The sequence below is a fragment of the Oryzias latipes genome, chromosome 6 (genome assembly GCF_002234675.1).
Source record: "Oryzias latipes chromosome 6, ASM223467v1".
Taxonomy (NCBI): Eukaryota; Metazoa; Chordata; class Actinopteri; order Beloniformes; family Adrianichthyidae; genus Oryzias; species Oryzias latipes.
The window spans coordinates 28,792,567-28,810,237 of record NC_019864.2 but is presented as its reverse complement, the minus strand read 5'-3'; the positions used below and the strand labels follow the sequence as shown (position 1 = coordinate 28,810,237).

Genomic DNA, 17,671 nt, shown 5'->3' with positions numbered 1-17,671 from the left:
TACTTTATTTAGCATTAAAGTTCTTTTGGACCCATGGTTTACGTTCTATTTTGATACCAGGAAATTTGTTTACAAAAAAGTATTTTGAAGGTTGCATTTGTAATTATGGAGAAAGTCTGTGCAAAATCATGTTAATCTTCTTCTTCATATTAATTCTTTTGAATTCACCTTTATTGTTCCCACAGAGGAGAAATTACCCATCATGACCATCTAAAAGAAATAATAATAAATAAAAAAACTAATAATAAATCACGTATCACACAACAGACAAAGTACAAACCAACAAATAAGTTAATTAATAAATGAAATGAATTTGTTTTTGATGACACATACAGAGGTGTTGTGCAGTGGTAGCACTGAGGAGAACAATGCATGACCTGTGGTAGCACTTGTTTCTACACTGGGGGTGTCTGAGTCTCATATAATCTCTAAAAAATAAAAAATAAAGAATCTCAACCTTCATTTCACATGTTAAGCATTTAGCTGAAACCGGTGGAGTTAAGAAACTTTGGTCAGAAGGAATGTTAAAACAAAGTGTTGAAATGAAACTTTTTTGTTGTTAAAAGCAAAAAAGTCACGGTAAAGTAGGAAACTTAAAGGCCCATTCTAGCATTTTTCTTATGGTGGAGGACATACAGAAACGATTAAAGTCCCACCCACAACCTAAAGACAAACTTCTAATAAACTCTTTCTGCTCTGCAGAAACTATGTCCTAGTAAACGACACAGGCCATTTTTGAAATTTTGGCTAAAATTGCACAATTAAAATAAAAAGACAACTGGGAGCACTTTGAAAATAGATCAAGAGATGATCAGAGTGGGACTTTAAAGATCCTTAAAGATTCTCATTTTCCAGGTTAAATAATTAACTTGAATTTGCTTTTTCCTGACTTGGAACATTTTTTTCGTCCAAAGACAGATCTGACAGAAAGTGAGGAGTAACTCCACATGAGACTCCAATGTATGGAGACATAAAATGAGCTCATTTCATGCTTAGTTAGACTATTTTGAATACCTATTTGCAACACTCTTAAAGGGTCTAAATCATGCTTTTCTTCAGCCTTTAAGAGTAAACAATATTCATGTAAATGATCATATATTACCTTTGGCACAGTACAAAAACAGTGTTTAAATGAAATAAGAGTCATTTTCGCTGCTCATATTTCTACCTGGAAGTAAAACGACGCAATCTCTGAGGCACCGCCTTTCTCTCTGTGTGGGTGCCGCCCATTTCTTGAAATCAACATAGAGTCGGCCGCTGCACCATGTTTGCGTTTCACCGACGTGAACAAACATCAGAATCCTTACAAAAATGGATGTGCATGTTGTGCATAGAAAAGAAAAGCGTTTAGCCGATCACCCCTAGTTCCACGAAGAAAGTGGCTGGGAGCGGGGCTGGCAGTGCAGACTCTTCCTGAATGGGGCTGTTCCTCAATTTGTGATGTCACAATGTGAGAACCCGCTTGTTTTCGTGGAATGGGAGGGGTTGGTGCTAATAGCAGGTTTTAATAGGATTCTTCAGAAATGGATGAATGGATCAAAATATTGCTTTGGGGTTGTTGTTTTTTTTTGTGGAATGAACATTATATCACATTTAGCATGATATAGGCCCTTTAAACCCTTTTGCTATCTTAGATGACCCCACCCTTGCATCGATGTGTTATTCGTACCATGACAAAGGTGGATAAAGGTGGAAAGATTTCATGTAATCCATGGACACCAGTGAAGATCACAAATCATTGAAGAAAAAAGGTTAAGCGCACTGTCTAGTGGGTCTAGATGACCCAACTCCCAATGTTAAAGTGCCTAGGATAGCACAAGGGTTACTAGAAAAGTGGACAAAAAGACACAACTGACTTTGAGACATTATTAATAGTTTAATTTGTGAAGTTGATAAATGTTTTGCCCTAAATAAACACAAATCTATTCAAGAGGTTACCTCGTGGACCAATAAATAAAAAAATACAAAAAAGAAATAATTAAGATTTATTTTGTTGTCTTCTTTTTGATTCAGAATCAAAACCCGTTTTTTTTTTTTTTACTTTAAACCGTACCATTGCAGCTGTCATGCTTCCTCTTTGTACTAAATCTGTATAAAACTGGCAGAACAGATAGTAGAGCACCTACATTTATTTTGAGAGGTGAAATTGATGTTAAAAAAGGTTTTTTGCTCATGAGTGAGCTGCTTTCTCAGCTCCACAGTTTCCTCTAGATTTTAAACGGCTAAGGAGGCCTTTAAAGGCCATTTTTAGCTGGGAAGCTGTGTAATGAAAACATCCTCTAGTCTCGCCTAGATCGATGGGAATACACATGCAGACAAACGCAGCCCGAGCCTGTCAGATCAACCAAGCCTGTGACACATTTCCTTTGCTGCTGTAATGATATGTTTTGTTGATAAAGTGAAAGACAACCTCCATCAACCATGTTTGGCTGATTTCATCATCTGACTTCATCTTTCATTAACCGGCCCCCTCCATCTTCGCTACCCACTTATTTTGTCTCATTTATATCCTTGATAGAAAAGTGCTGAAAGAGGAGGTGCTGGCCACTTTTTACAAGTTAATCCTAATCCTGCAAATAAGCAGCTTCAGCTTCATAACCAGTAGTTTGTGTGTTTTATAAAATAAGTAGTGTGGAATCAGTGTTCTCTGAGGCTCTTGCTGAGTGGGCAGAGCCGTGTTTGTTTAAGTGTGCCAGGCGCAGCGATAAATTCTGATCTGAGGAGGAATCAGTATTCCAAGGACGCAAGCTAAGCGGGGCCTGATAAAAGCCAACAGCAGAGACAGACTTTTATTCCCTGGCAAAGCTCAGCAAAGATATTCTTTAATCACAGATGCAGCGCGAGTCTGTTTACAAGGTGGTAACTTCCCCGAGAGGCTTTCATGCAGCAGTCAGTAAGACTCAAGCCGCCTGCCTGCTTTTCATTTAGTCTCACATTTCAGCTAATTAATATTGAAAAATAAATGAACTTAAACAAAAAGGGCTTCATTGTCCTTACATAAAAAGGTTGCGGTGAAGATAATAAAACAGTCTGACTTTTCCAAAAATACCTTACCATTTGCACAACCAGTTTTTATTCCAAATTCAATTTCTGTATGTGTGAAAACAGTTCAGGTCAAAATAATTCCCATTAGTCCTACAGTAAACTCCATAAATCTCAAATCCATTGTGAAGCTATGATGTAATTTCATTGAGGAAAGTTTACCTACGTCACTCTACACACCATCATCCATCTGGCCTTCATCTTCATCAAATAGCACCTTTCTTCTCAGCCAATCACAATAATATTTTTTTGCCTTTTAAATTCACGAATGACATGGGCTCTCCTCCACCCCGTCCTCCACCCGGAGCGATGCTTTGTGGTAGTCTGGCCTTTAAAGGGTCTATATCATGCTTTTGTTAGGCCTTTCAGAGTCAACTATATCCATATATGTATATATGTATCCATATACATACATATATTACCTTTGTTTTTATGTTGATTTGTTTTAAGTTGTTATGAAATATTAGTTATGAGCTCCTTTTCCTACCCGGAAGTAAGACAACTCGATCTCTGAGGCTCTGCCTTTCTCTCCGTGTGCATGCCCCCCATTTCATGACGTCAATTTAGGCCTAAGCAGCGTGTTTGTGTCTCCCCCACAAAAACAAACAGAACTTTTGCAAAGATGGATGTGCAGATCGTGCATTGAAAAGGAAAGCCTTAAGTCGATCACTGCCAGCTCCACGGAGAAAGCGGGTGTGCGTGTTAGCCTGGGGGCGGTGCTGGCAGTGCAGACTCTTCCTGGGAGGGGCTGGTCCTCACTCTGTGATGTCACAATATGAGGACCCACTCTTTTTCGTGCATTGGAAGGGGCTGGCACTCAGAGAACCTGCATTCTCAGAAATGCATGAACGGATCAAATTACAGCTTTGGGGTTGTTTAAAGTGAGAAATGAACATTTTAATACATTCAAAGCTCAAAAATAGTTGATTATATGCCCTTTGACACAAAAACAACACACACACGAACACTTACTCTGACCCATGAAAATATTTTCTGCCAAAATGCAGCCAGACTAAGACACTCGAAACAAGCTAAACAAAGGAAAGTGTTGATGGCAACTAAGTCATAGCGATAGCTTTCAGTCTGAATTAAAGTATCGCTCCAGAGTGATGATGTCATCTGTCATGTTTAACACAAAAACACTGTCTTAATGACTTAAAAAAAACAGTGAAGATAGGTGCGCTTCAGGAAATAGAACGAAGTGAGAAGAGAGAAATGGAGGTGTGGGCCGCTGAGCTAAAGCTAAAGTGAGACAGGCACTTAGAATTTGGGGTTAATGAGGCAATACAGCAAGTCAGGGAGGGCTACAGGAAGCAAGGCTGCACTGTGGTGTGATCTGCGCTTTTCTGAGCATATCCATTACACCGCCATTACCGTGGGTCAATGTGTCTGGATTCCCCACATTGCACTCTTTCCCCTGCTTGGCATCACCTTTGCCTGCTGCAACACAGGGTCACAATTGATTGGCTAGGCAGGAAAACATTTCTGGAGGGAGGCTAACCTTCTAGCCTTTATGACTGTCCTCATAAAGGGACTGACAAATAAAGATGCATGGATGGAGGCAGGAAGAGAGGGAGAGCCCTTAAAACATGGGTAATAAAAACATACTTTTATGAAATGTCCTGTAGGACGGCTGTCATCTTCTGTCACTTTTTCCACCCCAAAAATAACTCATTTCACTGTTTGGTTCTGTCATGTTTTTAATTTTCACCTTTCTCTTGTCTCTGGCCTTTTCTTCTGACCTTGTCTCATGTATTTCTTTTTTGTTTGTCCTCTTGACATGGAGCCTCCTGTTGCTATATTTACAATTCTATTGGACACAGTGTTCTCTTTGGCTGTTACTCTCTTGGCTAGAGTATAATGGATGTTTTGCAAAGCTAGAGGAGGCAGTCATGGCTTATTTGTAGCATTCACCATGCCTGTATCTGCTTACAGCTCATTCCCAAATCCCCCATCAAACATTGATTCATCAATAAGTAAATCGAAGTGAAGCAGAGTTTCATTATACATTAAAGAGCTGTAGCCAGGGAGCCAAAATACTCTGCTTTCAGTAAGAACTCACAGTCATCTCCACACATTAAGAAAACTGCCGTTTTAAATCCTTTTATTTTTGCTGCTGTGTTGCTCTCTTCTCGCCTCGGCCTTAGGATTTCAGGCTCGGTGTACTAAGCTGGTACACATACTTTATCATTTCCTTGCTTTGGTCTGAAGCAGCCTACTGACAGCCGGCTCGGGACTCCACATGTATCTATCTTTTTGGATTTCGTCTGCCCAGCTTAATCACAGTGCATTTTTGTGTGACAGAAGTATCCCAACATTAGCAGAGTGATTGGGGTGGCCTGAAACAGAAAATGTTCCTCGAGCGCTTCCAGCAGGGATCTCTTCAGCGGTTCCCAATGTCTACAATGGCCATACTGAGTGGGAAACCCTCACAAGCAAATGTAAAGACTCACAACATTGTGTCTGCACACACTGGTGACACCTTTTCAAGTGAATGTTCACAAAAAATGGCTTTTTTTCCAATGTAAACCGGATTAAAGCCACAGATGAGTTAGTCACTGACAGGTGGGCTGCATTTTTAATGTTTTAAAAATGCAGCCCAGGTCATTAATCCAATTAACCAATTTGAGAGGACACACTGGTGATGTTTCAGGGTACGGTGGAAGGTTCCAGTTAGGACCAGAACACTACAATGATAGAGCTGCATAAACTCTGCTAACAGGTTTGCTTTGGTGGTTTTCTGTCAACCTTGCGCTCCTTGGAGTAGGTAAAAAAAACTCCCATAACAAGGACGCGTTAAATCTGCTCTTTATGTGTTTTCTCTGATGTTAAAAGAAAACATTAAAACATGCTGCAATAAGAAAACATTTATAAAAAATTGAATGAACATTTGTTTGGCACTCTTTTTGTCTTTGTACAAAAAAGAGGGACAGACTTAAATGCACAGTTAATATGATTGTTTAATAAGAAGACAGTGCATTTAGGTTTAAGGAGGGTTTGCAAGTTGGAAGCTTTTAGCATGCTAGTGAAGAGAGAATTGTGGCAACGCAGCACTGAGTCCGATCAGGGACTCAGATTTAATAGTGACGCGTAGATAGCGTCCTTTTCAAATCATGAGCCTGCAGGATCAATGACAACAACGGCAGGAAAGACAAAAAGGACATGTAGTGGGTACCTGCTTTAAAACAAGTTTGACAGTCTGAGTTTCCCTTCCCGTCATCGATAAACAGCAGGACTTTACGGAACAGGAGAATCATTTCAGATGAGAAACACTTAAATCAGGAATTTGAATTGGTTGCAAAGGCAAAGGGATATAAAGGTAATATATATCACAAAACCACATATTTTACTCTTTATGAAGCCATAATATGAACCTTTTACTGAGAAATGAACAAATGTTCTGCAAATTACACAATTTAGTGACTTTGCTTCTTGATTTTGATCTAAAATATACAAATGACTACTATAATTTTTTTTTAAACTAAGTCTGACATACTGCATGTATTATAGCAAAAATACTTGTCGAGTTTTCTGACTTTTTTTTCCCGGCTAAAACACACACACACACACACACCTAAATCTGTGCCCAAAAGAAGGTCTCTCTCCAGTAAATTTGCATGCTCCAAGCAAACAGTGTTCTGCTCTTTTGTGCATAACTTAAGAGTTTTAATAGAAGGTTTAAAGGCAGCCTATTTTGGAGATTACAAGTGTGTGTGTGGAGCTGTTTTTTAGACAACTGGGGTCTTGATAATGTGTTCATGTCTCAAAATGACAAATGGCTCCCACCGGGAGGCAGTTTTACATTTAAATGAGGAGCCGGCGAAGACAGTGAACCAAAAACTCCCAGCAGTGAGTGGGAACGCAGAGACAGACCAGAGAGCCTAAGCATGTGATACAAAGGAAGACATTAAAAACCATCATGAACGCACAAAAATCTAATTCAACCAAGCAAAAGTTCCAGGGATCAAACAGCGAGGAAGACATAATCTGATTTGAAGGATGGAGAGGGCCAGAAGATAAGCGAGCAACTGGCATCTCAGCAGGGATCTGAGAGCAGAAAGCCAGTTCTCCGGCATGCAAAATCAAAACTGATCCAAGTTTATTTAAACAGCTCATAAATGTCTCCACTCAGGTTGAAACAATCAGTCTGCAAACAACAATGCGGCTGCTGTTTGGGAAGATCTCATAGAGGAAAAAATGCATGGCAAACAAATACAAAGAACTGGAAAGACTTTGATGCTAAAAGCCTTTTATTTTGTCTATTTGGGGTGGGGGGGGTGGGGGGGGTGATCACATCTGCGAAGATATACTGTACTCATTTAACACAGGGAAGAAAATAAAGTCTTTTTCCAGAAAAACAAATATGAGTTTTCTGCTTGCATGCACTTTTCTGTAGTGTTCTGCTTTTATGCATCTAAATCCCCCCGGCTAATACTAACTACGCAAATGGAAAGAAAAGTCTGATTTGCTATGCAGACATGGGCAGCATGCACAAACTCAAATACAGCTGTGATTGGAAAATAATGAAGTAACGTATAAAGCAAGACAATGAAACGATGATCAAAATCAACATCAGAAGAACATCTGACATCAAGAGAACGGACAAAAACTGATTAATGAGATTCTCGAGAAACCTGAGCGGCACAAAAGGCAGTGAGTTATGATGTGATAAAATAGATTTGCTGATTTTTCTCGCTTCTTTGGGCTTCTGAGCTGCTGCTGTGCTGCACACTCAATTTGGGTATTTGTACATGTGATTGTTTTTAAAGTCCAGAAAAGTGACTTGGGACTAGGAGAGTGACAGCGAGTCAGAATGCTGTTCAGCCTTAAATAATATCATTTCTGACATTCTCATCTCTAAACTGCTGAGCGTCACTAACCACTAGAGTGTGATGCAAGGGCACCGCACACCACCATCAACAGAACGTCATAAGTTCATACTTCAATTTTCTTAAAGCAATAGCTATTTTTTGTCTGTCTGCTTCTTCTGAAACTAACTACAACTAAAACTAAAATAAACGTACAGGCAATACTGAGATGCACGTATCAGCTGATGACCGTTAATTCTTTTATTTTATATTATAATCTTTTTGTAAATATTCTTTTTGTACATTTGCTTTCCTTTGGCCAGTCTCACTTAAAGATGACAGCTGGAGGTGAAAATAACAACAAATCATCAGTAAAACAGAAAGATTCAAACACCTCATACTTTATGTGAAAATAGGCTGAAACTGAGAAAACTCAGGTCACTAAAAGAACATTTTTTGTTGATAATTTGAACACTTTCATTGAAATCATGAAGTGGTTCCTGTAAAAAATGAAAAGAGAAAAAAATGTGATACTTTTTTGTTCACTTACTAACATATTGTGTGTCAATATTTAAGCTTGCCTTCATGTAATTAAAGACCTTTCCCTACTTTCCGCAGCATTGGTTTCTTCAAATCGATTTATTTCTCTCATTTCAAAACAAGTTTTTCTAACTGCCTTCAGTGAGCAGATTTCTCTCTAACAGGAAGGATTTTTGTTTGACACAACTCTTTGGATGTCTTGCTCCTCATCGTCCAGGCAGTGCCGAAAAGCAAGGAAGACCTCCCCATGAACAAAAAGCATACGACATTAGACTACACCCGTTCCACACAGGCGGGCGGGTCAGCATATATGGGACATATCTGCTACCAGCGACACGGTGTGTAGACGGAATGCAAGAGTATATAGCACTACCTTGCTCATATTTCATTTGCAGAACAAAGGATCTGTGTGAGCGGCATAAGAGCAGCACGCACATACGCCATCACTGTCTTCAGAGGACAGAAAGCAGTTGGAATTTAATATTGTGACATCGTTGTCACCTTTGATCTTTCATTATCATTTGGTTGAAGGAAATTAAAGTATTTTTTTTTCTTTAGTCTATTCACAACTTTCATTTTAGCTGAAATGCATTGTTTGAGAGGCAGACATTATTGCTGTGACATTCTAGGTCTCCACTTGGTTAAACCTCTAACACCAATTTTAGCAACAGGAATGATGAAAACAAATGAGCCATGTTGTTAAAACAGGCTTCGTCACATCTGTACTGCAACTGAACTTAGTAAAGCTTTAGTTCCAACTACCCTTACGGGTGGAAACGGGCTGTCAGCGGGTAAAAAAATAAATAGGCAAATCTGTGCAGGGCAGGCAGGTGGTTTGCACAAAATGGTCATGGACAACTTGGTCTGTAGATGGTCTGTAGATCAATACAGACTATGAGTTTCTCCTTTTTGTTACATTTTTGAATGCTGGTGTGCCGCGTGATTATTGTCAAGGTTAAAGTGTGCCGTGGCTCAAAAAAGGTTGAAAAACCCGGCATTAGACAATCAGAGTGTCGTTTTAGTGACTTCCTACAGGTCCCCTCTTTTCCTCTTGGCTTTTCCCTTCAGAGGTAGCTACGGGCTTCCTGGGGGCATGGGATTTGTGCACGGTCAGTAAGGAGCCAGGACTCACATTTTACTAACCACTAGAGTGTGATGCAACGGCACCGCACACCACCATCAACAGAACGTCATAAGTTCATGCAGCTTTCATTTTACCACACACACAGCAATGGTACGTTCCATTTTTATGATGTCTCTTTGGGTGGCTGTACGAGCCTTAAGGGGAACCGCAAGAAACCCCTTAAGATACACCATACCCAGTCCTCCATGCCCCTATACACCCAAACAACTGCAGACACCATACTGATCAGAATATTATATAGACAAAATAAATATCATATAAACCAAATATAAGGGTGTATTCAAACTGGGAAAATCCTTTGTTCCGGATCGAGTCTGCTTAATTAGTTCCAGATCAAGTCCCGAACCTTGTGTTATGTCTGTGTTGAGACTAGTATTAAGCGTCCCATTCTGTTCCAGACCAAAGCTTGTAAACAAAACCACGTGACTAAAATCTCTTCAGTCATTGGCCAGGAACTACGATGGGGAGTCAAAACAAGAGAAAGACGGACGTGGTGCGCTTTACAATTCTTTTTGGAACAGTTAACTTATCAAAACTTTATATGTTGATAATCAGTTTTGAACGTTGGGAACAACACTTTTTACTTGTTACTTTGGTACGGCGGTTCATGCTGCAAGGCGGTTACTGACAAGGAGACGTGGTGCGTGTGCTTTAACTAAGAGGATCCTAGCAACTGCAGTGCTGAAGAGACGTCGGATAAGAAGGTATGATAAGTGTTTATGATGTATAGATTGTCTTGGGAAAAAGTGACAAGAAATGTGTATCACGTTCAAAACTGTTAATGAGGCTGAATTCATGCTGTCACATTTCATTCAGTTGCTGTCATTGTTGGGATTTAATTGTATTTTTTTAAAGAAGTGTAAGAAGTGTTTCCAGCTGTGTTGAAATAAACGTTCTAACAAATAAACAGTTGGACTATTTTTGTCTGTTTGATAACAGGACTATCGTTGCTTTCTATTTTTCCGTGGCTCTTCGGTTCCTACTTTCCTGCTCTGTTTACGTCGGCTACGATTGGCTGTTTATGTTCAGTTGTTGCACTCAGTTGTTGGACGGATTGTTTTCAGACTGAGGAGTCAGTCAGACCGGAAACGTCGAAAAAGCTAAAAAAATGGGAGACGGCTCAGAGTTTAAAAAACAAAAACTCCCATTATCATTTAGAAACAAAACTTTATACATTTCTATTTTACACTTAAGGTGACGTGCTCTCACAATGTTGCACGTCCATTTTCGCCATGGATGCCAAAAGTTTAATTTTGGAAGTACAGAAATATGAGATTATTTCTGAGACAAAACTTGCATTTTACAAGGACTCAATGAGGATGGCCACAAGCGAAGAGAGTGGGACGACCTACGTGACACGGGGGTGGCAGGACAAACAACTTCTCCATAAGCCAAGGGGAGGGGGTCGCAATGGAGACCATGTAAACTAACTGATGGTCGTGAGCAGGCTTCCCACGCAACACAAGGGAAACGCACCGCAGACGGTTGAGTGTAAATTAGGCAACTTTTACCATGACATAAGATACTCAGTGGTTTTTAAACGCTTTCTAAAAAATTAAACATTTTTTATGGCACCCAAAAACAAATTGTAGATGCTTTTTGATTCATTCAGTACTGTTATAAAAGCACAATACAAGCAGTGTGAGCTGTTTTCATCCTCAAGCAAATCTGTCTTTAGTTTGGACATTTTTTTTGTTCAGTTTATTCAGCCTTCATCGCTGCACCAAAAAACTTTTCAAAATTCCGATGCAGACGTCATGCATAATGCTAAGCAAATATAAAACCTTTTGAGAACCACATAAAAAAAAGTCTCTCACTTTACTTTTAACTCTGTCCTCCTGCTCGATCACCCAGGATTTCTTTTCTGCTTTGATTATTTCTTCCAAGTTCCTCACCATGGTATCTTTTTCCTGTTATCTTCTTTCATGTTTTTTTTTCTTCTACTGACCCCACCACCCCCTTCCACCTTCTCCATCATTTCTTCTCTTTCAGCACTCATCTTTCTAAAGGTACCGTATTTCCCAGCACAACAGCACCATTCTGTTGGCGGCTAATAGAATCCCTTAGTTCTTCTAATGGATCTGTCAGAATCTCCAGAGTACAGGAGAACAGATGGATTGATAGGGTGGGAAGGAAAGACCGAGACAGAGGGACAAAGAGACGCAGAGACAGAAAGAGAAGCGGGCAGAAAGAGAGATGCGCTGGGCCTCTTGACACTTCCATCTGCGGTTTGGATCGTCTCAGAGCAGCGGCTCTTATGACACTGCCAACTACCAGCCATATGGCCTGATAGACACAATGCCGCTTAAGGACAGCCCTTTGGCGATTCACTATCGCTAGGTGAGGATGAGAAGTCTTTCCCGACATCCCCTGAATGATTAGCCGTACCTCAGATCCTTCTTTCCGTATTTGAAAATAAAAACGTATAAAACAAACATGACAAAAGGCCCGATTCAGAAATCCTTAAAAAGCTCTGTGTTTAACACCTGCACCGAAAACTTTATTTTCTGAGTTATTGAGCAGTTTCAGCTCACCGTTATCTACGGCTACGAAGAGAGCCGTGTATTTATTGTCGTGGACATAAGGAGACTCGCGGTCCAATGCGGCCGAGGTGTTGACAGTTCCTCTGACGGGGTTCACGCCGAGCCATCCTGCTGGGTCTCGCAGAATCGCGTATCTGCAAAAAGACAAACAGAACAAAATAACACAAGAATATTTGGTGGTCATTCAAGTAGAACAATACCTGTGAGCCTCAGTTTGTCCGAGGTTTCTCTCTATTATTTTAAAGCTGCTTGAACCACAGAAGAACAACTGAACCATAATTCCAAACGTCTAATTATTCTATCGAAAACACTTTTAAAGCAAAACACAGACCTAAGAATATTTTACTAAAGTTTGATTAGGTTATTTATTTCAAGCATTTCAAACAATAAAAAAGGAAACAGGATGGTTAAATAGAAATATATAAAATCAGTTTGAAATGCTAATATTTAAATTGGTTAGAACGTAAATAAAAGAAAATGAGGACATCTCCGTGACATTATAATTACTTCTAATCAGAAAAAGACATATTTGGCCTTTCTTAAAAGGGTTGGGTGCAGCCAGACTTATCCTACTCCTGTTATGATTTCCTGAACTTATTTATTTATTTATTTATTTACATAGTTGCAGTTCTTATTGATTATTATGAAAAACATTACTAAAGTATAGCAGCAATTGTATTATTAATCATCATGTAATTACGATGATTAATAATATACCACTTTTTCAGGAATCTTTATTATTACCTCGGGCTGTATAAGTATACGCAGGTAATCATTGCAAGTTTTAATGTTTTTCAAGTCATGATTATTAGTTATTTGATAAGATTAATTATTTCATAAGCTCACTTTAATGTAAAACTACCAAAGCATTTTGGCAAAACTAAAAACTATAAGCTGAACCAAAAACTATAGCTGAATATACATATATATATATATATATATATATATATATATATATATATATATATATATATATATATATATATATATATATATATATATATATATATACATATGTGTGTCTTTGTTCAAAGCCAGAGTCCAATCATATTTTGATCTGTAGTAAAAGTGTTCCATGTGGTCTTTTAATTATGATTCTGCCATTTTTAGGGAAAATCATGGAACCTCTGTTGTTTTCTAGGACATTGTATCTGCAGAGGGGAAGGAGTTCATCAAAAATTTGCCTCCGAGTTGTGGGCGGGACTGTTGTCACGGAAGTAAACCTCCATGACATCCCATCATTCCTTTCTATAGAGTCGTCTCCTGGCGTGCATCTTCTTACTAACCATTATGTTATATCATTATACTCCACAATAATTCCACAGAGAACCTGAAAATGTTCAAAAAAAGTCCATGCCAAGTGATTTTAATGCAAAAAATCACAAAAACTGAGATTAAACTGCTTTTATGTTTTCAAAGAAAGATAAGATGTGTAGAGATAACAATGCAAGCAACAAGGACAGACAAAGTCAAAACAATGTAAAATACGTCTAAAAATGGGAAAAGCTCTGCTAAACTATCCAATGTTCCAGGGATTTATTTATATTATAACAGTTATGTGTCACAAGTCAAGTTATGTTAGTTTTAAACCAAAAAATTCCAAAATACAAACCTTTTTTTAAACCTATAGGTTGAATTTGAATGAAAATTATATCAGTTATATCAGAGATTACTGACGGTAATGAAAAATATGTTTTATGGAAGATAATGGAATAATGAACAGCGTTGTAAAATCATGGTAAAAATAATATATAAAAAATAAATCAAAAACTGGGCTCATGGCAGGACTTCCTGCAAAGCTAAGGCCTGCACGTGATGAAGGTCTCCTCCATGCGTCTTGCGGGCAATCGGCCAAGCCGGCATCATCTTGAAATGGGATTAAGGGCAGATCATGACCTCACTAATGTTCCCACTCATTCAGGCACCGCTGACTGCAAGATTGAATTGGAAAGGTGGGCTTGCATCGATGCTAGATCACATGGGTTTGATTTATGAGTCCTGGTGCAGCACTCCTGTGTACACGCCTCCTGATGGGTACATACAAGCTTTTGCCTGCTGTCTCTGTTATTTGTCCTATGGAGCAGCTTCCAAACATACACAGCACACGGGGAACTAAAACTTTAACACACACAAGATGAAAGCCTTTTCCTTTTTTTTAACCACAAGGCTGCTCTTTGCCAAAATGCTCAGCGGTACACAAATTGTCTTTGAGATGGAGCTCTTCAGCTAACAGAGTGCGACAAAGCCTTGGGAAATGACTTTGCAATCAACCTCTGCTCACACCTTCCTGCTCTCGCCCTTCACATTCACTTTCCTCACCAGTGATTACTTTCATCAACACCAACACATACAGTCTGTGTGTTGGTAACCAAAGAGAAAATGCACTCAAGTCTGATGCAGCATTAACGTGGCTAAATTTAACATTTTACAGATTTTCTCTAGGACCACTTTTTCTCCATATTTTGCCTGAAACACAAGACAGCTGAGAGTCCACAAACCACCTGCTCCATGATAACACGGGGAGGCTCACAGCGTGCTCAGTCCCATATGTCTCACTTCTCCCATCGCTGACTATATTATCAAGCACTTATGGTGTTATCGCACGGCTTCTTCGCCGAGACACACATGGAAAAGTGAATATTTCACACCGAGTTTTCCATGTTTTTGATCAGGATGCTTTACATTTACATAGTGCAAATGCCTAATTTATGTCTTTGCAGGCTTAACACGTTTTTATATAACTTATCAGGCTGTTGCTTTCTAGAAACATTTCTGCTAGCCTTAGTCTGTTAACCTGACAATCCAGAGACGAGACCCGGGCGCAGAGCAGCAGTGTAAAACGCTCCTCTGAGCCTCCCTTAGGGTTAGTGCCGGTGCAAAACCCATGCAGGGAAAGTCAAGCAGGTCCGAGCTTTAGCTTATGTGCTGAAAGACAAATGAAAGGAGCGCGTCATAGAAACTTAAAAGTGACAGACAGCAGTTCTCACAAGCAGAATTATGTCATTAAATGCGGTTTATTAAACATTCGATCCATTTCCTCCAAGTCCCTCTTAGTCAACGAGTTAATTACTGATAACAATCTTAGTCTTTTAGCCTTAACAGAAACTTGGCTCCATCAGGATGACTATGTTAGATTGAATGAAGCAACCCCCCCCACTTATGCTAACTATCAGAAATCCAGGATTTCAGGGAAAGGAGGTGGTTTGGCAGTAATATCACAGTCTAGCTTACTTCTCAGCCCTAAAGTTAAAAATGCTTATAATTCATTTGAAAGCATCATATTGTCTTTAAGTCACCCAAACAGGAAAACTCGAAAACCTGTTTTACTCATAATTATTTATCGCCCCCCCGGCCCATATTTAGAATTTTTAACTGAGTTTTCCGACTTCCTATCGACTATTGTCTTAGATTCTGATCAAATTATAATATTAGGGGATTTTAATATTCATGTTGATGACCCCAGTGACTGCCTAGGAAAGGCTTTTGCAGCTTTATTAGATGATGTTGGTTTCACCCAAAGTGTGAATGAACCCACTCACTGTCATAAGCACACCCTGGACCTTGTTCTAACCCATGGGATAGAGATCAGCCAGCTGAGTGTCCTTCCTCTTAACCCCATCATTTCTGATCACTTTCTGATTACCTTCCAGTTTACACTGGAACATCCTTCTGTCCCAGTGAATAAGAAACAACTTAGAAGAACCTTAACTGACCGTTCTGTGTCTGAGTTTAAACACACAGTTCAGCCAGTACTTAGTGATATTCTGAGAAAATACTCTGAGACCAGCTCCCATAGTATCAGTCCTAGTATAAATGACCACTTTGTTAATGATGCCTTACAAGCCCTCAGGAGTACACTCGATGTTGTTGCCCCCTTGAAACCTAAGTTCGTCAGACAAAACCGAGTAGCACCGTGGTTTAACGCTGAAACTCGTTCTCTTAAACGAGAAACCCGTAAGTTGGAAAGAGAATGGCGCCGCTCCGGTTCAGAGCAGTCTCTGGATATCTGGAAACATAGCCTATTAAATTATAAAAAAGCTCTGCGTAGAGCTAGAAGCCAGTACTATTCAACCTTAATATCAGAGAATGGAAACAATCCAAGATTTCTTTTTAGCACTATAGCTAAATTAACTCGCAGTCAGAGCTCAGTAGAACCACATGTTCCTGTTTCTCTCAGCTCTGATGATTTTCTTACATTTTTCGATAGTAAAATCTCAAATATTAGACATAAGTTAAATCAAGTTATTCCTATTATCAGCCCAGAACAGGCTGAAGCGGTAGAAATGGAGGCATCCATAGAAACCTCTGTAACATTAGACTGCTTCACTGCTGTGGATCAAGCGGAAATAACATCAATTATTACGTCCTCCAAATCCTCAACGTGTCTGTTAGACCCAATTCCCACTAGACTTTTTAAAGAAACTTTTCCCCTAATTAATGATCCCATATTAACAATGATAAATGCCTCTCTGGAAACGGGTTACGTGCCACAGTCTTTTAAATATGCAGTTGTTAAACCTCTTCTGAAAAAGCCCAGTTTGGATCCTAGCATCTTGGCCAACTATAGACCGATATCAAACCTGCCCTTTATTTCTAAAATCCTAGAAAGAGTTGTAGTTAAGCAGCTTTACTGCCACCTACAGGACAACAGCCACTTTGAAGACTTTCAGTCGGGGTTTAGACCTCACCACAGTACGGAAACTGCACTAGTTAGAGTCTCTAATGACTTGTTATTGGCCTCAGAAAAGGGACTACTTTCTATTCTGGTCCTGTTGGACCTCAGTGCTGCCTTTGACACTATCGACCACGGTATTTTACTCCATAGATTAGAGCAGGACATAGGGATCAGAGGATCTGCTCTCCAGTGGTTTAAATCCTATCTGTCTGATAGGTATCAGTTCGTTAATGTAAATGGCCATTCCTCTCAGTGCACTCGAGTCAACTATGGAGTCCCACAGGGCTCAGTCTTGGGACCGATCCTGTTTATGCTTTATATGTTACCCCTAGGAAACATAATCAGGAAACACAGCATTAATTTTCATTGTTATGCCGACGATACGCAGTTGTATTTATCCATGAAGCCTGACCAGAATGACCAGATAGAGAAACTGAACGCCTGCATCAGTGACATCAAGACCTGGATGACAATTAATTACCTCCTCTTGAACCCAGAAAAAACTGAGGTCATTATACTTGGTCCTAAAAACCTCAGAGATGCTCTGTCTGCTCAGATAGTCTCCCTGGATGGCATAAGTATAGCCCCTAATTCCACAGTTAGAAACCTTGGGGTTTTACTTGACCAGGATTTATCATTTAAGGCTCACATATCTCAGGCATGTAGAACTGCCTTTTTTCACCTGCGAAATATTGCTAAGATCAGAAATATACTTTCTAAGAGTGATGCTGAAAAACTCATCCATGCATTTGTTACGTCGAGGCTGGATTACTGTAACTCCTTGTTAGCAGCGTGTCCTAAGAGTTCCTTAAGAAGTCTCCAGCTTGTTCAGAACGCAGCTGCTAGATTGTTAGCTGGAACCAGCAGAAGAGATCACATCACTCCTGTGTTAGTTTCGCTCCATTGGCTCCCAGTTGAT

At 39.5% G+C, this 17,671-nt stretch overlaps 1 protein-coding gene across 2 annotated transcripts in view; it reads right to left on the bottom strand.

Moving 5' to 3' along the window:
- cdh13 (cadherin 13) overlaps positions 1-17,671 on the bottom strand; it is a 347,025-nt gene that overhangs the window by 33,912 nt on the left and 295,442 nt on the right. For both annotated transcript variants that reach the window (XM_020704255.2, XM_011476480.3), the window contains exon 12: positions 12,069-12,211. In XM_020704255.2, coding sequence (XP_020559914.1) covers positions 12,069-12,211 — 143 coding nt within the window. The remainder of the gene's footprint in view (positions 1-12,068; positions 12,212-17,671) is intronic.